Source organism: Dermatophagoides farinae, chromosome 1 (assembly GCF_024713945.1).
Source record: "Dermatophagoides farinae isolate YC_2012a chromosome 1, ASM2471394v1, whole genome shotgun sequence".
Taxonomy (NCBI): Eukaryota; Metazoa; Arthropoda; class Arachnida; order Sarcoptiformes; family Pyroglyphidae; genus Dermatophagoides; species Dermatophagoides farinae.
The window spans coordinates 8,716,233-8,740,225 of NC_134677.1; the positions used below are offsets into that span (position 1 = coordinate 8,716,233).

The 23,993-nt window shown below is 29.6% G+C and overlaps 6 protein-coding genes across 12 annotated transcripts; 2 read left to right on the forward strand and 4 right to left on the reverse strand.

The window, feature by feature from the left end:
- The first annotated feature begins 1,340 nt into the window (after positions 1–1,340).
- Positions 1,341–12,844, forward strand: LOC124492980 (agrin). Of its 3 annotated transcripts, none has more exons than XR_012832503.1 (22): positions 1,341–1,710; positions 2,687–3,027; positions 3,093–3,138; positions 4,220–4,258; positions 4,321–4,434; positions 4,514–4,609; positions 9,011–9,148; positions 9,241–9,636; positions 9,826–9,939; positions 9,992–10,082; positions 10,203–10,231; positions 10,435–10,521; positions 10,664–10,693; positions 10,965–11,042; positions 11,241–11,310; positions 11,370–11,520; positions 11,609–11,663; positions 11,735–11,815; positions 11,895–11,918; positions 11,977–12,056; positions 12,139–12,153; positions 12,220–12,340. XR_012832503.1 is itself a non-coding variant. In XM_075735475.1 (22 exons), the coding sequence occupies exons 2-22, from the start codon at positions 2,746–2,748 to the stop codon at positions 12,628–12,630; spliced, it is 2,427 nt and encodes an 808-aa protein (XP_075591590.1). In that variant the 5' UTR covers positions 1,348–1,710; positions 2,662–2,745; the 3' UTR covers positions 12,631–12,844. The 3 variants fall into 3 exon arrangements, 2 of the variants coding, with proteins under 2 accessions (XP_075591590.1, XP_075591589.1); XM_075735475.1 differs by adding an exon at positions 12,528–12,844 and having other exon boundaries at positions 1,348–1,710; positions 2,662–3,027; positions 11,895–12,056; positions 12,220–12,469; XM_075735474.1 differs by adding an exon at positions 12,528–12,844 and having other exon boundaries at positions 1,348–1,710; positions 11,895–12,056; positions 12,220–12,469.
- Positions 12,497–13,859, reverse strand: Spf45 (splicing factor 45). Its single transcript, XM_047056011.2, has 2 exons — positions 13,686–13,859; positions 12,497–13,626 (listed from the first exon to the last, which is right to left on the reverse strand). Exons 1-2 carry the CDS (start codon positions 13,791–13,793, stop codon positions 12,703–12,705), a joined length of 1,032 nt encoding a protein of 343 aa, XP_046911967.1. The 5' UTR covers positions 13,794–13,859; the 3' UTR covers positions 12,497–12,702.
- Positions 13,860–13,912: 53 nt separating this feature from the next.
- LOC124492981 (N-acyl-phosphatidylethanolamine-hydrolyzing phospholipase D) lies at positions 13,913–15,773 on the reverse strand. Its single transcript, XM_047056010.2, has 6 exons — positions 15,231–15,773; positions 14,943–15,146; positions 14,745–14,880; positions 14,603–14,686; positions 14,220–14,545; positions 13,913–14,164 (listed from the first exon to the last, which is right to left on the reverse strand). Exons 1-6 carry the CDS (start codon positions 15,771–15,773, stop codon positions 14,012–14,014), a joined length of 1,446 nt encoding a protein of 481 aa, XP_046911966.1. The 3' UTR covers positions 13,913–14,011.
- Positions 15,774–16,337: 564 nt separating this feature from the next.
- On the reverse strand, positions 16,338–20,924 carry Aps (diphosphoinositol polyphosphate phosphohydrolase 1 Aps). Of its 4 annotated transcripts, none has more exons than XM_075735476.1 (5): positions 20,254–20,924; positions 17,822–18,451; positions 17,577–17,756; positions 17,408–17,486; positions 16,338–17,337 (listed from the first exon to the last, which is right to left on the reverse strand). In XM_075735476.1, exons 2-5 carry the CDS (start codon positions 17,912–17,914, stop codon positions 16,877–16,879), a joined length of 813 nt encoding a protein of 270 aa, XP_075591591.1. In that variant the 5' UTR covers positions 17,915–18,451; positions 20,254–20,924; the 3' UTR covers positions 16,338–16,876. The 4 variants fall into 4 exon arrangements, with proteins under 4 accessions (XP_075591591.1, XP_046910585.2, XP_075591592.1 ...); XM_047054629.2 differs by having other exon boundaries at positions 17,601–17,756; positions 20,254–20,519; XM_075735477.1 differs by lacking the exon at positions 20,254–20,924 and adding an exon at positions 19,100–19,345.
- LOC124493024 (inositol hexakisphosphate kinase 1) lies at positions 20,595–23,285 on the forward strand. 2 transcript variants are annotated; one of them, XM_047056064.2, is made up of 5 exons: positions 20,595–21,134; positions 21,199–21,989; positions 22,053–22,331; positions 22,402–22,577; positions 22,643–23,285. In XM_047056064.2, exons 2-5 carry the CDS (start codon positions 21,254–21,256, stop codon positions 23,174–23,176), a joined length of 1,725 nt encoding a protein of 574 aa, XP_046912020.2. In that variant the 5' UTR covers positions 20,595–21,134; positions 21,199–21,253; the 3' UTR covers positions 23,177–23,285. The 2 variants fall into 2 exon arrangements, with proteins under 2 accessions (XP_046912020.2, XP_046912019.2); XM_047056063.2 differs by having other exon boundaries at positions 20,605–21,134; positions 21,199–22,331.
- Positions 23,264–23,978, reverse strand: Uxt (Uxt prefoldin-like subunit). Its single transcript, XM_047056067.2, has 2 exons — positions 23,560–23,978; positions 23,264–23,483 (listed from the first exon to the last, which is right to left on the reverse strand). Exons 1-2 carry the CDS (start codon positions 23,841–23,843, stop codon positions 23,264–23,266), a joined length of 504 nt encoding a protein of 167 aa, XP_046912023.2. The 5' UTR covers positions 23,844–23,978.
- Between the last annotated feature and the right edge of the window lie 15 nt (positions 23,979–23,993).

Below are 23,993 nucleotides of genomic sequence, written 5' to 3' on the forward strand. Positions count from 1 at the left end.
TTGTTATCGATGAAAATCAAATTGAATAGAATCGAATTTGATCCAAGTCATTTGTTTTTGAATAACAAAAACAAAGCGGTCATTTTTTTGCCGATATATGGATGATGATGATAATAAAATGAATGATTTTCAAACATGGAAAAATAAAATTGAAGAAAAATGAAAAGAAAACCACTAGCAATGTTTATTGTATATAAGCAAGAAAATAATCTATTAATCGATTATCGAAATATATCGGTTGGAATCGAGAATTGGCAGTGAGAAACAAAAAAGAAAAACGAATCAAATCGATGAATATTCAAATTGGCTCAAAACTTAACCAATCGATAATTGTAATGATGATGATGATGATGATATATTCTACTCACTTAATTTGATTTGCTTTTTGCTTTGAACAAAATGTTTTATTTGAACTTTTTTTTTCTCTGTGTGACTATTGGCAAGTATAAAAGGATTATATTGTTTTCATTTGATTCATTCATTCATTCATTCATGGACAAAAGTCATGATTGAATTTTTTTTTTTTTTTTTTTTGATTCGAATCATTTAAAGTTTCTTTTCTTCGAAATTATATAATTTATTGACTTGGATTAGGCAAATTAAAAAAAAAAAAATAACCGTAACCAACCAGAGCTAACAAAAATCGAAGGATTTATTTATTTTGTTCACACTCAAACACAATAGTCAACTGCAGACATTTTGGGCAAATGGATCGGGGATTCTTGTTTCATCGTTCGATTTGATTCCATTTCATTCGATTTGGTTCATTTTAGAATATTGAGATTCTATCACCCACAATATGTGTGTGAGTGTGTGTGTGAAAAATAAATTCGATTCTAACGAGAAAAAAAAAATTTTTTCAATCGAAAAACTCAAAAGTCATCTATTTAAATTACATGTCGTTGTGAATGAGTGATACAATACAATTTTTGTTTCTTTTGCTTGTAAGCAAAAAAAAAAAAAATATTTCAATGAAATTAAATAATTTCTATATGTGTCTGTATGTGTGTGTGACAAATAATGGAATGAAAAAAATTGTCATTTGAATTATGTATTGTTTACCTTTTTGATTAAATTATCATCTGCGTATAAATTCAAAATATTTCAATTAGCAGAATAAGAATCACTAGATGAGAAAAATCGAACGTCATTGATATGATGATGATGATTTGTAGATTCGAATTCTTGAATTCTTTTACATTCGAATATAAAAACGGATTTGGATTGGATCTATTCTAGTATCATCAGCCACACACACACACACACACACACACATATGGAAGAAACCGAAGAAAAAGGAAAGAAAGAGGCGGCGTGGCTTGGTGGGCCGGGCACACTTATTTTTTTTTGTGTTCTATTCTTTTTTCTGGAACATACACACACACACACACATATGATAGAAGAGTTGATCGCAGTGGATGCATCGAATGCGCCGTTACATTTCATTGTTTGCTGGTTTTTTTTTTGGTCATAATAAATATTTTTTTTGGCGGCATTATTTTTACAATGAACAAATCTTCATTGTGTTTGAATTGTGTCGACAGTGGAATCATAATAACGATGATGATGATGATGATATTCATATGAAACAAAAATCTTTCAGATCAATACAATCAAAACAAATGCCAAAATATTCTGTTGAAAGTTGACACAAATACAAAGTTCAGATTCCAATCAAATCATTGATCGATTGTTGTTGATCATCAAAAGGTATGTATTATGAATTTTTGATTAATTTTTTTTTCAGAAATTCGAAACGTTTTCTGTGAAAAGAAATTTGTAAATTTCATGATAAAACGTACGATACCTGTTTGAACTATGAATTGAATTGAATTTTATCTCTTGCTCATGAAAAACATTCATTCGAAACAATCATTTTTCATGTGTGGAAATTTTCTATAAAAAAAATTTCATCAATCATTCAAATGTTTTTCCAAAAAAATTTCCCAAAACATGATGATCATGACGATAAAAATTTTGAATCTATTAATTTGGTTAGCATCTCATCGTCATTGTCGCCTATAAATATTGGCTTCTGATCAATATCAAACATTATTATCTACAATGATCCATTTTGGGCGTTTTGTGTATGTGTGTGTGTGTGTGTGTGTGTTGTATGTGCACACAGATCTTATATTGACATTTGTAATTAATTCCATTTGAAGCAAACAACAACAAGTTTTAGTATTTAAATGTTTGTATAAGTTTTTTTTTCTTTCTTTCGTCGTTTTTCCTGGTTTTCTCGTTTTTTTCTCGTCTTAGTCTTCAATTTGGTTGTGCAAATAATAATAGCCCGATACAAACACACACACACACACACATCAAACACACAAAAAAAAACGAAAATACCGTTAGCGTAACTAACCAAATGAATGAATAAATGAACGAATCAAACAAGCAAGCTAAATTCAACATAAACAGAAACTCTTGGGACATAGAGAATATTATTACAATTACAATAAAATACGACGACGACGATATACACAATGATAAGAGAATATCATCTCAATATGATGAGACCGAAATTTATATATTGGAAAAGAAGATAATTCACCTATTTCATCATCATATTATTATCAATATATTGAAATTGCTCCCCTTTTGTGTAAATATAGAAATTTTGTTTTCAATTCTCATTCTCTTGTTATCACTTATCTTTAGTTTGATTTTTTTTTCTTTGGTTTAGGCATAGAATTCATAATTCATCAAACATATCATCGCCATCTTATTAATTAAGAAAAAAAAATGTTTTTAACAACAATCAATCGAACAAATGATTCCAGCTATCTTGTACAAAGTTATGGTGTTGCTGGTGGTGGTAATGATCGAATCGAAGATTGTTCACCATATCCACATCAACAACAGCAATACAAATCTTCAACAGCCGGCCTTTGTCATCTACCAACAACAACAACGGCAACAACAACTGTAGAATTGGCCAATGTCAATCATCAAAATCAACATAAATTGATTACCAGTAAAATGACATATTATGCATTAATGGTTATATTAATTACCGGTATAATGGTTAGTTGAATAATCGAATCAATTCAATATTCAAGTAATATTCTAAAATCCAAAAATAAATTTAGATGTTGGTAGTCGTACCACTTGGAAGTACATTTTTATTTATCGATTGTAAGTGAAATAACGATTTTTTCACATTTTTTTTGTGTATTGTTTTTAAATCACACCAAAACACATTATCTAAATGAAACGGAAATCTTTCATCAAGAACCATATCAATTTTTTTTTCAAAAGTCAAACACACACACACACACATCAATTCAATATTGATGATTGAAATGTCTTGATATAAATAGAATAGAAGCTCTCTTTTTTGGATGGATCACCATCATCATGAAAAAAAAAAATTGTTCATCATATTCAGATTCAAGCCTTCTGGGAAAACTCAAAACAAAACAAAAAAAAAACTGTATTTTGTTTTTTTGCATGTCAATGATGTTTTTTTTCCATCTCTCAATTCGGATGTTCACCGATCATCATCATCATCATCATCATGATCATCAACACCTGAGGTGTTATTGTCTCGGTTACACCTTTATCATTTACATCCTGATTGTTGATGTTGCTGTTGATGATGGAATTGTTTATAAAGATGGTCCCGATTGGTTTTTTTTTTGTTCATAAATGCTGCATTTTCAATCTTGTCATAAGTATTGAGCTATTTCCAAAATCTGAATATATATCTGTATGTGGCCTATCGACAGATTTGATAATTCCAAAAGAATTGTGTTTCGCATGAATTGTTTTGATAGATGAGGGTATCGAACAAACAAGTTTGTTAGCTAAAAAAAGATATAGATTAGAAAAACTATTTATCTATCTATGTAATAACAACAACAACAACTACTACTGACTAGTTAGTAGTAACTGATAATCACATTTTGATGCCCGGCACATTATATGTAAAATGATATTCAATGATCAATCATTGTTGAGGTAGTGTAAGATTTTTTTTTCTCGTGATTTCCATTCAATATTGATATAGCTAACCTTTTTTTACTCTTTTATAAAATCATCGATGATAATGATGATGATGATGGTACCGCATTTATCAATTCGATTGAATGAAAATATAATTTTTAATTATGAAACCCTTTTTTTTCTTTTCTTTTTCAATTTGATTTTTTTTGTTTCATTTTCAATTTCGGAATATTCTGTGGGTAACATATTTGTATTTTTTTTAATAATATAGATAAACAACAGCTTGCACAACGGAAATCCAATAAAAGCGGTACAAACACAAGTTTGACAATACGAATATGGATTTATTGAAATTTTTTTCTTTTTTTTAAGATTTTTGCAAATCTAAATGTCAATATGGTGCTGAATGTATATTGGATGAATATACAAATCAAGCATACTGTCGTTGTCCATTAAGTTGTCCTGATGATTATCAACCTGTTTGTGGTTAGTATATACAATGATGATGATGATAAATTTTTTCATAATTGAATTTTTCATCTTTTTCTTTTGACCTTTGGAATAGGTTCAGACGGTACAACATATATTAATCAATGTCATCTAAAATATGAATCATGTAATAAACAACAAAACATACGTATTGCATCAAATGGTACTTGTGGTAAGTTTTCATTCATGTTTGTTTTCATTAATCTTAGTAAGAGAAAAAAGAGACAATTCCTATTTAGTATCGGAACAATCATCGATATCCTTCTTTGTTATATTGATGAAAAAAAAGCATTTTGATGTGGGGATAGAGAGACAGGGAAAAAAGTAGACTAAAGTGATCGGAAATGAAGAATTCCCATAGAGCAAGAATATAATGGACATTGACACACACACACACACACACTTATACACATAACGAGAAATAATTACAAATATAAATAATAACTTTTTTTCTGGCCTTTATGTGCCATTCATTTCAACATGATGCACGATAACTATAAGAGATATGATGAACCAAGATTCAGATCATAAGCCATTTTAGATCACTTTATTTTGATAATGATAAAAGAGATAGAGAGAGAGAGAGCATATCTTTTTTTCTCATTTTTTTTTTGGAACTCCATTTGAATCGCCCATCATCGGATAAGCATCTCTCTTATCCGACGATAGATAGGATGATGATTTTATTTTATTTTATATGCAATTATTTCCCCATATATAAGAATGGCGATAGTTAAGTGTATGGACATTTAACAACAACAACAGCAGCAATAATAATCGAGCCAATTTCTTTCTATGTACTTTAAATGTGATAAATAGTTCGGATGTTGTTGAATATAGAATATTCGAAAACGATATCAATCGTCAAAAGTAGATTTTTCCACTTCCTATGGTGATGATGATGAGACAATATAAAAACCATAATGCTTCTTGAAATGACCAAAATGCATGATTCCACATTCATCATTAATTGTTAGACAAAAAAAAATATTCATTCCATAAATGGACAATTTGATCCAGAGAGAAAAAACTTCATTTAAAATGAAAACAGAGATGATGATGATAATGATGATGATGCTTAAAATTAGCTTCTGGCATTGGGTGTGCGTGTGTTAAAAGCTACAAGTTTTTTTTTCTTTTTGGTTATATGTAACAAACATTGAATGTTGTTCAAAACGTTTTTTTTGTAGTATTTCTGTTAACATTCATCGATCCATTCATTTATTTATTCATTCATTCATCCATCGTGTTTTTTTTTTTTTTTTGTTTACTTAGGCACGCATTCTTTTTCATCCTATTTACATAAAGATACATCCCACACACAGGGCCCGGCACATTCGGGTATATACAATGTACATACATACACACACTCTATGAATGATAAAAACAAGACAAATATCGGTATTTGAAAGATATTAATGTTTGTGTGTGTGTGTCTTCTGTATGGGAAAGGAAAAGATGGCACCCACCATTAAATAGATGGATGACTTTGCCGGTGGTTTGACACGACGACGATACTTATAGATATGACATTTTTTTCGGTCTATGCCTGTGTAACACTATTTTAAAATTGCGAGAAAAAAAAAGAAAATCAAATTCACTACTTTTTTTCTCGATTTTAAAATGAAAATTAATTATCCAATTGTTGACGCTATATGATAATGTTTTATTGTTTGCTTTGTCATCTTTTTTCCCTTAAAATGAAAGGCAAAACTATCTTGAGAATATTCTTCTTAAAATTCAAATTCAATTCTTCGAATTTCATCATCATCATGGATTTCAGAATCAAAAAAAAAAAAAAAAATCACACCCACAAAACCTAAGACAAACAAAACAAAATGGGTAATATTATTACGAGTTCATCATTCTCAAAATGAAAAAAAAATTGAGAAATGTGTGATCTGTGTGTAATGTAAAAATTAATGTATTTATAATTTATTATTAGATACGTGTGATGCATTGAATTTTTGAACATTTTTTTTTGCACCAGTTTGTGAGACAATGAGACAAAATAAGACACATCCATATAATAATAGAACAACGACAACAACAACAACAACAAATCAAACCGTATACACATAGTTTCAAAAACTGAGGAGTTAGAAAAAAAAAGTTAACTAACTTTGACATGAATCCATATGGGAGATTTACACATTATTTTACATCCCTTTTGTGTATATTGTGTTTTGTCTTTCTCATCTTTTTTTTTTGCTTTCAGTTCAGTTCAGTTGGGTTCGTGTTGCTTTTCAATATTCACACAAACACACACACACATCTATCCGTAATGAAAAGAGATGTTTGAGTGTGTATGAATGAACATTGAATTTTTTTTTTGTTATTTTTAAATTTAAAATTTTTTCGACTATATCAAATCCATTTACCTCATTATTCATCATCATCATCATCATGATGTTTTTTTGCATATCGAACATATCGAAAATTTTTTCCACAAAGGGTTATATCGATATTGTTGTTGGCCATTTGACATTTGACAAAATAAACCTTTTTTTCCAAATTGAAATTGAAATTCAAACAATTTAAACCGTCATCATTTTGTTGTTGAAATGGTACATTGAACTTGTGTAATTTTGTTTCGTACATAATAAAAAAAATATAATGATGATGATGATGACGATTGTCAAGGTTGGATGTCATTCCAAACAGTCTATATTAATGTTTGATTGTTCAATCGAATTGAGAATCTATAATAGCAACAACAACAACGAAAAAAAAACCATCAGTTAAATTGATTTTCAAATGAACATTATCCCATTATCATGAATCCGATCCTTTTATGTCTGTCTCTCTCTCTCTTTCTGTCTGTCTCTCTGTCTTTGTGTGTGTGTATGAAATTCATGTTATAAAAAGGGATATTTCCAAAATCCAATTGACATTGAGAAAAAAAATGTTTGGTTTTTAATTAATAAAATCTGTTTCGATTCTGTGTCATTTTGATATCCGGTTTTTTTGTTGTTGTTGTTTTTGTCATTCAAACATTTAAAACATGACATCATTGCGAATCATTGTGAATAATTAATGGTCATGAAACAAAAGTGTTAAATTGAACTGTCGAAAGTTCTCAATCCGATTAGACTGTATCGAGAAAAAAAAATTTTTGAAAATTTTTTTCATGAATTCATGTATATTCCCCTGTACTATCAACATTTTGCATTTGAGGAAATACAACGCCCAACTGATGATGATGATGATGATGATTGCCCATCATTCATAATCAAAATAATGAATGAATGAAAATGGAAAAACAAAAGAAAAAAAAACAAAACAAAAAAATGTTGATGGAATTTGTATAAAGAGAATCACATTAAACAGGTCATTAATATTGACAAACATTTAACACATAGTGAAAATGAAAATGAAAGAATATCATAGAGATCATAACATCTAGATAGACAACAACAACAGAAAAAAAAACCATACAAAATGTATATGTGCATATAATTCTCAATGATGATGATGACGACGAAAGAAAAACTTGCGAAATTTGTTTCAGAATTTTTTTTTTTCATATATGAAAATTCTATATGAATGAAGAGAGATTCTCTAGAGAAATCGATGGCATCCTCTATACGCTTTTCGTATCTTTTTCTCTTATCATTCCTTGTCTGACAGTTGCAGAAACAATAAGTGAGAGAGAGAGAGAGAGAGAGAGAGAGAGAGAGAGAGAGAGAGAGAGAGAGAGAGAGAGAGAAAGGATTCAACGATGAACACTTACGAATAAAAAAAATACACATCCATGGTTGGTGAAACTATATGTATTTTGATCGATAGTGTTAGATTGTGTTAGACACGATGATGATAAACGAAAACAAATCACCATTTTTTCGATGATGATAATAATGATATGATGATAACATTAAAAAAATGTGTGTGTGTGTGTGTGTGTGTGTGTGTGAGCAAGAGTTGCAATGGTGATCTTTTCATTGTCAGACACACAGACACATAAGTGAGGAAAAAATGTAAAATTGTAACAAAAAATATAATCACACATTGATTTTGAATCAATTTTTTTTCCTCTGAATTTGAAATCAAAAAAAAAAAAAATCAAACTTGAAAAAAATGGCCAAAAGTTTTTTCTCTGTAGTTAATTCGAATTTTTTTTCATAAATTGGATGTATAGTGAAACAAAAACTAAAACCAAGAAGAAACCAAAAAAAAAAAACAAAGAAAAAAAACCAATTTTTTCTTTCTATTTCTTTTTGTGAACAATTAACATAAATCAAGCGAATGAATGAATGAATGAAAAAAAGTGAATCATTGAGATTTTAACATGAAACACACACACACATATTTTGTGACAATTTTTTTTTGTTTTGTTTTAAACTTTACATTTCAAGTTTTTTTAAATGGAAAAAAATGGAAAATTTTTCTTTTTCTTTTTCTTCATACATATATATACTTTTTATGAATCATTTCTCTCTCTTTTTTCTATGATGACATGATGAATCCAAAATCAAATCAAAAATTTTTTTTCTTCTCTCATGGAATGGAAATCGAATTAAGTTAATTTTTTATTCACATTTTTCTTGTTGTTGTTGTTGTTGTTGTTGTTCAGATGCAGCCCTTTGTAAGAATGTTGTCTGTCAACGTTATCAACGATGTCAAGTGGACGAAAATGGCCATACTAAATGTGTTTGTTCATCACAATCATCGGATGTTTGTTCGATGAATAATAATCACCATCAACAACCAGGTATGATGTGATGATTTGAAATTCAAAAATAAAATTTCCATTTTCAATTCTTTTCACAATTTTTTTTTTACATTGAATAATGAAAAATCAAGTTTGTGGTTCGAATGGAAAATTATATGATTCATTATGTGAATTGGAAAAATATTCCTGTTTCTATAATATCGATGTTGTACCGGTCGATAAGAATTTCTGTACAAAGACAACGATAACAGCGACAACAAAGACTAACAAACAAAAGACAAAATGGTCCGATTATTCAAATAATAATGATGATGATGATGATGATGCTATTTATTCTACCATTGATCGTAAGGATGGTGGTATCGTATGTGGTGATCAAGTATGTCATCATTATGCTAAATGCCAATATATCAATAGACAACAACAATCAACAAACACATCATTATCAAGCCTGAGGACAACAACAACAACAACAACAACAATAGCTACAATGAAGACGTGTCAATGTCAGAATAATTGTTCAAATGGTATGATTGTTGTGTGTAAACCCCCGAAGAAGAACTAAAAAAAAACCAAATATTTTTTTTTTGTATTAATTGCTTTACTCTTTGAATTTGGTTATTTTTATTTTTCTCTTCTCTCGTACCCAACAACAACATCATCATCAACAACAACAACAACAACAACAATGATTGTTTATTTTCTCAAATTGGAAGAATATGATCCAGTTTGTGGTAGTAATCATCAGAATTATGCAAATGAATGTGAAATGAGATCGTATGCTTGCTCTAGGCAAATCGATATTACTGTATTACATCATGGTGTTTGTGGTATGTCAGTTCACACAAGATCAATAATTGTTATCTAATCGAATAAATATAGGCCAGTGTTATCCTGAATGTCAATATTATTCAAAATGTCAGCTAAATGAAAAAAATATTCCTGAATGTATTTGTCCACAAGTTTGTATTCGGTAAGATGATGTGTTTTTTTCATTTTTATTTCCATTGATTCTGTTTCTTACGATTCATTTTACTCATTGTTGAATTTTTTTTTTGTTCTAAAACAACAAACATGAACATAACTCATTCAGTGTTGATCAGCCTGTTTGTGGAGATAATGGTAAAAACAAAACAAAACAAAAAAAAACAACATCTGAGCTTTCCATTTTCATTGATATTTTTTTTTATATAGAATAGCTATTTAGATTGATAATAGATAAATAGAATGTAAAACAAGCCCAAAAAAATAGGCATCACATTACAGACACACACACACAACATTTTTTTTTTAAATTGATGATGATTACAATTAAATTTAATAAGGCGTAACATATGAAAATGAATGTGAATTACGAGTAGCATCATGTCGTATACGGAAACAGATCAAAATTCATTTCAATTCTAGTTGCGGTAAGCGTATTTTTTTCTATATTTATTCATTTTTTTTTACAATTCGATTAATGGCTCTTCTTTTTTTTTCGTTTGTTTGTTTGTTTATTTGTACACTTTATCCTGATAAAATATTCTGCTTTTTTTTAATATATATATATAGATTTATGCCACAACGTTATTTGTCACTACGGTAATTTGCATCCCATTTTTTCGATTATTCCATTTTTGTGGATCGTTTTTGTTTTCTCGTTTCGCGTTTGGCTCATTGTATGATAGTGGTTCCTATTTTTAGTTTATGTAGTGGCCAATTTACCGGATAATTATAATTATTATTTACGAACCATTCAGACCGCGAAAACAAAAAAAACGATCCACCATTTAGATCCAACATTGGATGTATTCTTTTGTTGTTGTTGTTAATATTCTGGATCTTTTCTTTTTTTTTATTATCATTTTTACAGGAGCTACTTGTGTGGATGGTGAATGTCTATGCACGGATAATTGCCAAAACAATCTAGTTGAGCCATTATGTGCTAATGGTAAGTCCTAGCCTGCCTGCCTTCCTGCCTGCATGATTATTAACGCTTTGATAACGTTGGAATTGATTAACACTTTATTTACGGTGGTTGGAGATTTTTTTTTTTGTTCGATTTGTTTATCCATAATACAAACGAAAACATTTTCATTGATGATTAAAAAAAAAACACACCAATTATTTATTTTGTTTTTTTTAATAGATGGTAATACATATCGTAATGAATGTGAAATGAATCGAATGGCTTGTAATAGCCGTAAAGAATTGATTGCGTATGTATTATATTTTATTCATATAAAAACGATTCCCATTCTAAAGTATTTTATGTTAGATTATTCTATGGACAATGTGAAGAGACAAATGAAAATTATTTAGAAGAATTTTCATCATTAATTCAAGATCGAATTCAAATTGAATCTGAACATTTATCATCATCATTGATATTGGACAATACTAATATCGATTGTAACATGAATGAAATGGTATTATTTTAGTCATGTTTTGTAATATATATTGAATTATGATGACTAATATTAAACTTATTCAACAACAACAACAAAAAAAAATTAGAATCGAACTTGTCGGTTACATGATGATATGGATAGCAACTACATACACATTTGTGGTATGGATTTTTGCTACTGCTGACCATAATTGAGAACTAATCCCCGATTGTATTCTAATACCCACAAATAGATAATCGAATATTTCAATCCAAATGCGATATGCTACAATATGGCTGTCATGGATCGAAGCAACAAATCAATTGTACCAAACGTAAGCCAATCGTTTGATTTGTCGTTGTTGTTGTTGTTGTTGTAGTTGAATCATTGAATCGATATTATTGTTATTGCAGATTATTGTCATTGCCATAAGAATGGTATAGAAAGATCTATTACTCAATTATGTAATGAAAAAAATGGTCAATGTTCCTGTAGAAAAGGATTTCAAGGCATAAAATGCGATTCATGCGCCACGGACTATTGGAATGCTGCTGGAACAACAATCAATAGTAAAGGCAATTATTCTAAAAACAAATTCTTTGAATCCATTGCTTTTTTATTGATTTTTATTTTTATTTATTTCATTCAATTCAACAGACATGGATTGTAAACGTAAGAAATTGAAAATTTTTATTTGAAAAAATGATGATTATAAAATAATTAAAAATATATACATAGCATGTAATTGTAATCCGATAGGATCGATCAATCAACAATGTAATGATTTCAAAGGAAAATGTGTTCATGATGATTCAATAAAAAACAACATCAATAATAATGGCACTTTTTCATGTTTGCGTAATCGATGCCGATTTGGAGCAATTTGCCAATCGAATGGTTCCTGTACATGTAATTTTAATTGTAAATCTATTCACCATAATAATAATAATAATCATCGCCATCAACAACAACAACAACAATCAATCTGGTTAGTTGATCAATTTGGTGATTATCGTTGTTATATAATGAGAATTTATTATTCATAGTGCTTCGGATGGTTCAATTCATAAATCAATGTGCCATTTTCGTCAGTATATGTGTAATTTACAAAAACGTTTACAAATTATCAAAAATTGTCGTGTTCATTGATTAATTTTTTTTTAAATTTTTATGATAACACATTTGTCTATCGTACAATTTTTTTTCCACTATTATCATTCACTATTGTATGTTGCCTTTACGAAATTTGTCTAGTTCATAGAATGATGCTTTAACAATACGGCCACCAAAATAGCGGCCATTCAGATCGACCAATGCTTTGATAGCTGAATCAACGTGTGCAAATTCAATAAAAATTTTTACAGCATCTTCATCACTTTCATAATCTTGTTTTTCATAAATCTGACATTTAATCACTTCACCATATTTTGAACATTCTTCTTTTGTTTCTGGTTCTAATTCGGCATCCACTTCACCTGGACCAACCATATTACGTAATAGTAACACTTTAGATGGATTTTTCAACATTTCAGTGATAGGCAAATCTTCATTTTTCTTTTCATTTTCGTAGATAATTTTACCTTGAGTTTTACTGGTCTTCTCTACCTGTAATGCTTTATTGATGCCTTGTTCTTCTTTACCAAGACCTTGGCCTTCTTTGTAGCCCATTTTGGCCATTATTTTGGCAGCCACTGAACTAACTTCAAATCCTCTGGGTATTTTATTCGAATTTGAACTGGCGACTTTTTCAACATTTTCCAATAAAGATGCTGGCGGTGCAAACGTTGCCGATGTTTTGCTTTTTGAATCCGATGATGATCGATGGTTGTTCGTGTTTTCATATTCATCATCATCATCATCGTCATAATCTAATCCAAGACTTCGAGTGGCTATCACCTGTGATTTTGATGCTTTCTTTTCTTGTTGTTCGTTGCGTTCTTTGATTAATTTCTCATAATCATTTGGCCATCGTGGATCGTATTCCTCATTAATGTCCCAATCACCACCAAGTATTGAAGCACCTTGCTTAGTCATATTTAACTGTGTTACACTGATGACCGGAGTGGGCAGAACCTCGTCCATTTTGGATGATATGTTTCTGTTGTAACCTCCATACAATGATGATGGACTTGGCTTGTAATTGTTCTTCGGATATAAAACGTGAGGTAAACTTGACACATTGTTAATCATGAAATTCTAATTACCTTTGCAGTCGTTCTTTTTACTTGAAGATGATCTTGTAATAATTTGATGCTCGATGTTTTGCTGTTCGATTCATCATTTCGTGTTATAATATCATCGTATAATGACATTTTGAAGATTTAAAATTGTTTTTTTTTTTGCAAAAAATTTCTACACTCGAAAAGGCTCTAAAAAAAATTAAACTTGCAGCATAGACTGTCTATTTAAACTCCATTTAGCACATCATGTATAAATAGTAGAACAATGATTGAATTTGAATTTATTAAGACAAAGTAAAATTAAAATATCACAGAAGATCAAAAAAAAGGTAATTATAATATACAATGATTTATGTAACAATTTTATTCTGATGAGTTGATTCAACCTTTCCGCTAGGGGTGATGATACGAGTTTCACCATGCATGAATGTGGCAAATTTTTTACAATTAATCCTAGCCTTTTCGGCTTCGATTCGTAATTGATTACGTGGCTCTAAAAAATGCTAGAAAAGAGACAATGTTAAGATTGATTAAGAATGAATAAATTCAATTACATACTTCATCTGAAAAAGCAAATGTGCCCCAATGAATGGCTACAGAAAATTTACTTCGTAAATCTTTATGTAGTTGAACAGCTTCAGCTGGATTAATATGCTGATATTTCATATATCTTCGTGGTTCATACGATCCAATTGGGATGGCCGACACATCGAATGGGCCATATATAGATCCAATTCGTTTGAATACATCACAAAAACCGGTATCACCGGTGAAAAAGAATCGATAACGAGGACCTTTAACTACCCAACTTCCCCATAAAGATTTATTGTCATCAGTCAATGTTCGTTTACTCCAATGTTGTGATGGTGTGAATACGAATGAAACTGAAATTAAAATTGATTGATTGATCTAATTGATCACTATTTACTTTAAGATATTACCATCATTTTTGTCGGGTACACAATTCTCTTCCCACCAATCTAATTCGACAACATTTTCACAGCCAACTCGACCAAACCAATCACCTGTTTTGAATTTATTATTTTCAAACGTTCACAATGTGTGGAGAACAACGAAACAAACCTAGACCGATAGGAATGAACCATCGAAGATCCGAGCCGTATCTTGCATTTAATAGAACGACAGTGTTTAAATCAAGATGATCATAATGTGAATGTGATATGACAACGGCATCCAGATTCGAAGGAAGATCATGAACCTATAAATAAACAATAAGTCAAACAATGAGTCAAAAATAATCGAATGGAAATAGAAAATCACCGTGCATGGAGGATCGCGATAACGTTTTGGACCAATCACTTGACTAGGTGATGCTCTTTCGCTAAACATTGGATCAGTCAATACTGCCATATTATCGAATTCGGCCAACACAGAAGCATGACCTAACCAAGTGATTCGAAATGAATTTTCTGGTGGTTCAGTTGAAATATTCGGCTCCAGAATGGGTAAATGTTGATTCAGATCCTTGAAGAAAAAAATTCTAATTATTTCTTTTTTTCTTTATCAACAACACAGGGGTTGTGATGTGTGTGTGTGTGTGTGGATTACTTTTTTCGATGCAACATTGCTTTTGTCACGTGAAAGTCCTAGCTTAAGAATGTTGGTAAATGTAGGCGATCTATAATTGGGCCATGGATTCTGAAATTTTCCACCAATCATCATTGATGATTCTAGATCCAAACGATTGACGACCGTATGTCTTTTGACCACCTGGCTAGTGGTTGAATTTTGTCGACTTAATTGTGAATGATGTGAAGGACATAATGATGATGTACTGGCAATCAAATCATTCGTACAATACATTGATTGTCTTGATGCATGAATCGGATTATTAACCTTAAGATGATTATTATTATTATTATTACTTTCTGGAACATATTCCAATTCCGAATTAACTGGTCGTATTGGAATATTGGCTCTTTCACTATCATGACGATATTTATCCTTTCCCGATGAACAAATGACAGCATTACGGCTAACCAATTTCTTTTCCGAACCGGATGTTATTACAGAGCTATCATTATTATTATAATCATCATTTTGTTCACAAGAATTGGTTCGTTTGGATAAAAATTTAAATTTTTGTATCATTTTTCAATTGATGAATAAATCACACATATAATCACATCTTATTTTGAATAATAAACCATTGGTTTTTACGAATCTTTAACAAATATTTTTGGCACATTTTTTTAAAGGAAAAAAATCATTAAACATCACAAAATATAATGAAAAGAATCGATTGATTGTTCCATTTCAATAATGGCAACAAAAGAATAAAGAATTTAGGCCACACAAAAAAATTGTATATACAAACACACACACACACACACACACATGCACGCACAACCTTCATTGATCAATGTTGCCATTGACTTTGTTTTGTTTTGTTGTTTTTTTTTGTTTTGTTTCTCTTTAACCAATTCAGACAGACACACACATACACACATACACAGAATATTCTACAAGTTGGCTTCAATCTTTTGTGAGAGAGCGCAATATCTATTTTTATATTCTCATCATCAGTGTGTTTGTTGGTTCCATTAAGAATATCGCTTCATTCATTCATTTGCTCATTCTTTTTCTTCATAATGTGACTTTTTCAATGATGATAATTGAATGATTTTTTTCAAATACAAATATACAGTAAAAATGTAGTGATAATAATTTTTTTTAATTTAAAATTTTTTTTCCTTTCCATTCAACATTTGTATTCCACAATAATATAATTTTGGTATTTTGGTATTTTTTCTTGTCATCATTTTCGTCAATCATAAATATATAGTAATAACATAGACATTATCAATGCATTAATTCAATCAAAAAACAAATTACGATCATACAATCAATCAATCAATCAATCAATAATTATAATGTAATAATAAAAACAATACGGAACAAATCATGTTCAGATTGATCAATGATTGATGATGATGATGATGCAAATGGAAAAAAACAGGAAAATATAAAATCGAATCGAATCTAATATTATAGACTTTAAAATATTGAGAATTCATGCATATAAAATGATGAGTTGGGTGTGTCGGTGTGTGTGTGTGTACGTTTTTTAGTTGATGTTTTTTTTTTTGTTTTGTTTTGATGATTTTGAAATTTGAACCAGGAAACAAAAAAAAAATTTCGAAATTTTCTTCTTTCGCTACAATTCAGATTTTGATAATGTACATTTTTATAATTCAAGTCGATGGATATAAATTTCTTCTTGGTTGCAATGAATTTGTTTTTGTCGTCATAAGATCACATTGATTTTGAGTCATTATTCCATGCTCATCATCATCATCATCATCATTATCATTACATTGTATTGATGTTGTCGTCGTTGTTGTTGTTGTTGAGCTTAGAGATATGAATTTTGTTTGTTCATTATGATTGATTGATTGCGAATCATAATTTTTTGATGATGATGAATCAATAAGATTATTATTTTTCGAAATTATCGTTGCTATTGTTGTCGATGATGATGGACCATTGAATGTTGCAGTCGTCGTTGCCGTTAATTGATCCGATGATAATAAAAGATGTAATTTTGGTGATGATGATGTTTGTATCATTAATTTTATATAAGTACATTGGACCGGTTTATATATTGCCAATAATTTCAATGCTTCCTGCACAGGGAACCAACAACGTTTTCGACCTATTGTAAAAGGAATAGTAAAAATAGTTTTAGATAACAATAACAATAACAAATCAAAAGAAAAATTTACTTTTTGAATCTTCATAATCATCAAGTTCTTCATGAACTTCAAGTACAAAAACTGAAGTACGATGTTTTCGTTGTGTATTCTGTAGTTGTTTTTTTTTCACGAAAAAAATTTAAATTAATTTTCTTTTCAAGAATGTAAACTATAAAAAAAACAGAAAAAAATAATGTACCTCCTCCTCGCCATCACAACATACCTCGATGTCACCTAATGAACGTTTTACGACACCTTTGACACCGGCTTCTTCTTCTGTTTCACGAATAGCGGCTTGTGTTGGATCTTCATTTGGTTCAACACCACCACCCGGTACAATCCAATATTCTGGTGCACGGGTACTGGTGACAAGCATAATCTAAAGAGAAAAAAAATTGATTCAATTTCATTCAACAATCAAAAAAAAAAAAATCAATTTCTTACCTCACTTTCATCTGGATCATGTACACATAAACAGGCGGCTCGTCTACGAAAACCATCCTGGTCATATGTTCGAACTTGTTTTTCTTTTACCATTTTTGTTTCGTGTTGAATGAATGGATTTTTTTTTGTTGGACAAAATTTTTGAGAATGAGAAACAAAAAAAAAACTTGAACAAACGATAATATTACAAGCAAAAACGAAAAATTGCAACGATAATCAATAATTATAAACAAGAGGAAAAAATGTAATGATGATTTTTGTCAACTATTTTGTCGAGTATTGTCATTATTCATCATCATCATCATTAATCGGTAATTTGTATTGAATTGAATTCAATTTTTCGTCAAAAATATTGGAATTTTCTTTTTTTTCTCCAAAGAAAAAACTGCCGTTATTGAGCATAAGCATATCTTGAGGAAACAATATCATCAGCGTCGTCTTAATTGCATCAATGATAACACAAGATCAATATATTGTAAATAATGATGAAATAATCATTTTCTTTCAATGATGTTGACTTTGAAAAAAAAACAAATTATGATGATGATGATGATGATATAAGAAGAGATGAGTATTGGATGTCGTCGTTTTTGTTTTTTGGATGATTATGATGGAAACGAATCAATAAATCTGTAAATCAGAAAGAAAAATAACACATACGATTATATTATATTACGTTTAAATTGGATTAAGAAAAAAATTTTTTTTTTTGCGCTTCAAAAATTGAAAAAATACAACATCAATCAAAGACAACGATATGTGATCAATTTATTATTATTATTATCATCAAACACACACACATTCCTAACATTTACTTTTGAATTGATAATTAATCTCACGCAAATAACAAGAAATTAAACATATCCTTGTTGTGTTTTTTTTTTAAATTATCGGTTAGAAAACAACTCAAATGACAATGACATCATCATCAAGAACAGCAACAGCAGCAGCAGCAACAACAACAACAAAAACAGGCAATTCAGATGTTTGATAATTAAATCTAATTATTATTATTATTATTATTATTATCAGCAGCACATTTTAATTCAATTTAACAACTCAATAATCATCATAATATGAAAATGATGATGATGGTGATGATAACACAGAGGCCATCAAGAAAATCTGGTTATAACTGCATTATTGCATTCTGTGTAATTTTTTTTTTATGATTGATTGATTGATTGAAGAGAGAGAGAGCAAAACAAACATCATACATACATACATATACATACACAAAAAAAAACATCAAGATCAAATCATCAACATCATACATACTCATGATCAAATAAGCAGAACATTTTTTTAAGGTAAAAAAAATTCTTTCTTCTCATTCGGTTGGTGATGATATGATGATGGTAATAATCATCATCATCATCATCGTCATTTTTTTCTACTCAAATTTGTAATGTAGCGGCATAATGTAAATTTTTTTTCCTATGCAAATCATGGAAAAGAATATTTTTTTCTTGTTTGCGAAAACAAAACGAAAAAAAAAACAAAATTCAAAATGAATCGGTTGGATGGATGTAAATGTGAAATGAATATCATCGAACACACACACACACACACACAGCAGCTACATTAACCTAGACATTTTTGTTTTCATTCAGTCAAAAATTGCAATGTCGTTATTTTTTAATGAATTTTTTTTTTAAATCGACGTAAACAACAACCATAAAAAACATTCTTGATGTAATAATGATGATGGTAGTGGTGGTGGTGGTGTGTGTGTGTGGTTAATTCATATAATACACGAATCTAGAATACTGGATGATTATGATGATGTCATCGTTATCATTTACATTCACCATAACCTTTATAATTTAAAAAAATTAAAAAAAAGCAGACCTACCAAACAGCCTACAATGATATGTTGCACAATGATCATCAACAAGAATCAACAGAAGATTTTTATGATGATGTTCATCATTGAAAATCAAAAATGATGAAATGGTAATTTTCGTTCCATTTTTTTTCTCCAGTCTCATCACTCATCGATTTTCTTTTATCATCATTGTCGCATATAGAATATTCTATAGATAGAACACACACACACATACGCAAACACTGCTATCAAATATAAATCACATGCGCCTAGTTTCATGTTGAAAGTTGGAACTAATGAAAAGCAAATATATTGTATATCCATACACAATGTTCCAATTGGATCAAACTTTTTTTTAGCTACAAATTATTGATTATTGACAAGTATTTGCGTGCCATATTCGATCATATTCATCAAATCAAAAATGGTCATATGAATGAGAAAAAACAAAAATATTAGCGAATCGATTAAACAAAAAAAAACAGAATTACAATTTTAAATTCTCTTCATTCATAATAATGTACAGATAAATCAAAAATAAACTTAAAAGGAAATTTTAAATGATTTAAATGAATGAATGGGAGTAAAAAAAATCAGTTCTTACCGCAAAAATTGACGAATCGACAACAGAAACAACAACACAAGACTTTGACCACTTTCAATAATCGATTCGATCATTACGATGATGATAATAATGATGATGATGATGATGACGAAAAAACAATGACAATGACATTTTCGTTGTCCATATATTGGTGGTGGTGATCGGACAAGGATCACAAATGAATATCATCATCATCAAATGTTGAATGATCAAAATATTGATGAAAAAAAATCAATGATGATGATCAAAACACACAAATGAGCCTCTGAATATATTGGAGTTTCATATTGTTGTTGAAATAGAATAAATATATATTCAGATAGTTGCTATAGCGCCACACCACTTTACATCACAGAAATATATTCGGTCTATATATTCAACTCAGAGAATAAAATATTCGGAGAAAGAGAGAAATACCAAAGAATTGCAATCGCCTTAAACCAAATTTTTTTTCACCACAAATACCTCATCCAGAAAAAATAACCAAAAGAGAAGCATAAATTCCATGCCTTTTTTTTCTTCCAATCCTGTAATAAATCAAGTGATTTCGAAAATCAAAGAAAAAAATTCTCAATCAGGATCAATTTAGATTTCTACTTTTCTAATCTCGATTTGTTTTCTCAATTCGTTCACATTCACACACACACACACACACACAATCAACCTGATGATAATCAATAAATCAAGTTATTCATTTCAACTCCATCATTCACCACTAAATTTGTAATCTTGTTTTGTTTTGGTGGTTTTCAACATTTTACGTATCGAATTTGATACGAAAGAAGACGAAAAAGAAGAAGAAACATCAAACCATATCACATTGAAAATAAAGTTGTTCAGTTAGTTTTTTTCTCCTAATTTTCTCTCAATCGGACAAACATGTAAGCCTCATTCGATATTTTCAATTTGTTTTGATTAACAAAACGATTTTTTTTTTTGATCTAGAATTTTTCTCGGCCACAACATTAACCATACATTTTATTTTCATGAAAAAGAAAAAATGAAGACCAGTGAAAATAACAATGAACAACAACAATGCTATACGAATGAAGAACCTAAAGTATCATCATCATCATCATCAGCCAATAATAATGATTCAACCATTGAATTGGAACCATTCATTCATCAAGTTGGTGGCCGTAGTACGATACTTGTATTGGGCAAATATATTTGCAAACCAATCAATGATCGTGAATTATTATTCTATGAAAGCATTGATCATTATGCATCAACATTAAAACCATTTTTACCACAATATCATGGAACAATATCTGTAAATTTTGAAGAAAGTAATGATGGCTATATGATCATCACAACGAATGCTCGTTTACTTGAAGTTTCACTATCATCATCATCGTCGTCATCTGAATCATTAATAAATAACAGTAAAAAAAAGAATAATGAAACACTTTCATCAGATTCTCCTTATCAAAAATTTGTGACCAAATATCGTATTAAATTGGTACGACCAATCAAAGAGATAATAATCGAAAGTCATGAACAAGATGTAGAATACAATCGTCAACAGCAACAACAACATGTTCTTTTAAATCTAGAATCGGCCAATAATCAACTGAATTATATTCTTAGGAATAAAGAAAATACAAAAGCTGTCGATTCGAATTTGAATCATCAAAATCACAGTTCATCATCATCCGGTACAGCAACAGCCGTAACAACAACAAATCTAAATCGTTCCCGTTCAACATCGATTTCTATACCAAATTTTGAAGATGGTAATTTTAATGATTCTAATGATCTATCAACATTATTTGATAATCAATTCTTCATCAATGAAGTGGGTCAAAATGGTTATAGAGACAGCAGCAGCAGCAGCAGTAACAACAGTAGCGGCAATAATTGTAGCAATAAACGTAATAAAATTCAATCACCCGATAGCTATAAACATTCGATAGGTGGCCATTCCCAACAACAGCAACAACAACGACCGACAATGGCCAATATATCTAGCCCTCGGTTGATTAGTTATAATAGTCTATCCACAACCAAACATAATCCATGGGTGTTGAAAACATTTTCCATATTAAGCGAATTCAATGAATCAATGAAAGAACAAAGTATGTATGTTTTTTTTTGATTTGTAATTGTTGTGATACTAATCACATTCAATGATGACAATGAAACTAGAATTCATTCTATTAGAAAATCTTACATCGGATTTTGAATATCCATGTATAATGGACCTGAAAATGGGTACACGTCTCCACGATGATCATGCAACACAGACAAAAAAACAAAGTCATGAATCGAAAGTTAATGAAACCACTTCTGGTGCGCTCGGTTTACGTGTTACCGGAATTCAAGTGAGCTATTTTTTTTCTCTGTATTGTTTTTCATTTTTTTTATCCACTAAAAACAAATTATTTAGATCTATGATAAAGAAATGGATAAATTTATCTGTTATAATAAGTATTATGGTCGCAAATTAACGCCAGAAACATTTCGTTCAACATTGAAAATGTTTGTTTCGAATGAAAATTTTTATAATCATCATAAATTATTGGATAAAATGATTGAACGATTACAACGGCTTCGTACAATTATCGTTGGATTGGATAGTTTCCGTTTCTATACAAGTTCATTATTATTAATTTATGAAGGAAACACTTGTCATTGTATTGATAATGATGATTGTGAATGTTGTAATCAAGATCAAGATCAAGATAAACCAATGTTTGATGTTCGTGTAATTGATTTTGCACATTCAACACATGCCAATCTTCATCATCATAATTATAATAATGATCATTCATCATTGTCACCATCATTATCATCACCAAACAAATCATTATCAGATATTCAACATCGTGGCTATGATGAAGGATTTGTTTATGGATTAGATAATCTCATTAAAATTCTTTCATTATTCCGTAAAGAATATAATGAACAAAATTTAAAATGAAAAAAAAAATTATATTTGTAACAAATTCTATTAGATATTTTCATCATTGAAATTTATGCTTATAACGTAAACATTGTTGAGATTAAATTAACATGAATCATTGTCACCACCACCATTTTTTAATTGATCAATCAAATTTAATACAATCTTAATATGGGCTTTAATTTTGGCCGAATTTTCCGCCAAAAGTTCCATCGATTTTTTTAAAATTCCCGTTTTACGATCGATGAATTTCAAAGCTTCATCAAGTGTTAATTCAACAAAACAATCCAATCCAACACATAGATATATTCGATCGGTATTTGGTCTGTTGTATGGAAAACAAAAACAAACAAAAAAAAATGTTTCACAATTGGCAAATAATTTAGAAGCAAAAAACTTACATAACACATTGAACATAGCAATTTGAGCCAATATCATTCATTGTTTTTATCGTTTTCAATTCATGACGATTAATTGTTTCAATTGTCGATTTAACATTATTATAATTGGCAATTTGTTCACATATCTCTTCATATTGATGAGAAACTTTTTGCAGATCAGTTTTCAATACTTCTTCAACAAAACGTTCATAACGAAAAATTTTTCCATCAATCGTTGATGATGTTGATGATGATGAATCGATTATATAATCGGCCATAGAATCGGCCATTTCCATACGAGACATATTCCGAACACGATCCGCGAACAACACATGTTTGGTAATTCTGATAATTATTCTTTACTACATATAAATTTTAATCAATAGATGGCAACACTTGTGATGATTGAAAAATAACAAACTGGCATTCGAATTGTTCAGCCATTCATAATTCAA

Excerpts from the sequence above, each read along its gene's own strand:
- LOC124492980 (XM_075735475.1), top strand. The coding sequence starts at position 2,746 with ATGTTTTTAACAACAATCAATCGAACAAATGATTCCAGCTATCTTGTA. Across the intron at positions 10,232-10,434 it reads GCCTGTTTGTGGAGATAATG|GCGTAACATATGAAAATGAA; the intron begins GTAAAAACAAAA and ends AAATTTAATAAG. Across the intron at positions 11,043-11,240 it reads TGAGCCATTATGTGCTAATG|ATGGTAATACATATCGTAAT; the intron begins GTAAGTCCTAGC and ends TTTTTTTAATAG.
- LOC124492981 (XM_047056010.2), bottom strand. The coding sequence starts at position 15,773 with ATGATACAAAAATTTAAATTTTTATCCAAACGAACCAATTCTTGTGAA. Across the intron at positions 14,687-14,744 it reads GTTCATTCCTATCGGTCTAG|GTGATTGGTTTGGTCGAGTT; the intron begins GTTTGTTTCGTT and ends AATTCAAAACAG. Across the intron at positions 14,165-14,219 it reads CATTTGCTTTTTCAGATGAA|CATTTTTTAGAGCCACGTAA; the intron begins GTATGTAATTGA and ends TCTCTTTTCTAG.
- LOC124493024 (XM_047056063.2), top strand. The coding sequence starts at position 21,254 with ATGAAGACCAGTGAAAATAACAATGAACAACAACAATGCTATACGAAT. Across the intron at positions 22,332-22,401 it reads TGAATCAATGAAAGAACAAA|AATTCATTCTATTAGAAAAT; the intron begins GTATGTATGTTT and ends CAATGAAACTAG. Across the intron at positions 22,578-22,642 it reads TACGTGTTACCGGAATTCAA|ATCTATGATAAAGAAATGGA; the intron begins GTGAGCTATTTT and ends CAAATTATTTAG.
- Spf45 (XM_047056011.2), bottom strand. The coding sequence starts at position 13,793 with ATGTCATTATACGATGATATTATAACACGAAATGATGAATCGAACAGC. Across the intron at positions 13,627-13,685 it reads TAAAAAGAACGACTGCAAAG|AACAATTACAAGCCAAGTCC; the intron begins GTAATTAGAATT and ends TTATATCCGAAG.
- Uxt (XM_047056067.2), bottom strand. The coding sequence starts at position 23,843 with ATGTCTCGTATGGAAATGGCCGATTCTATGGCCGATTATATAATCGAT. Across the intron at positions 23,484-23,559 it reads TGCTATGTTCAATGTGTTAT|ACCAAATACCGATCGAATAT; the intron begins GTAAGTTTTTTG and ends TCCATACAACAG.
- Aps (XM_075735476.1), bottom strand. The coding sequence starts at position 17,914 with ATGGTAAAAGAAAAACAAGTTCGAACATATGACCAGGATGGTTTTCGT. Across the intron at positions 17,757-17,821 it reads ATGATCCAGATGAAAGTGAG|ATTATGCTTGTCACCAGTAC; the intron begins GTAAGAAATTGA and ends TTTTCTCTTTAG. Across the intron at positions 17,487-17,576 it reads GTTGTGATGGCGAGGAGGAG|AATACACAACGAAAACATCG; the intron begins GTACATTATTTT and ends AAACAACTACAG.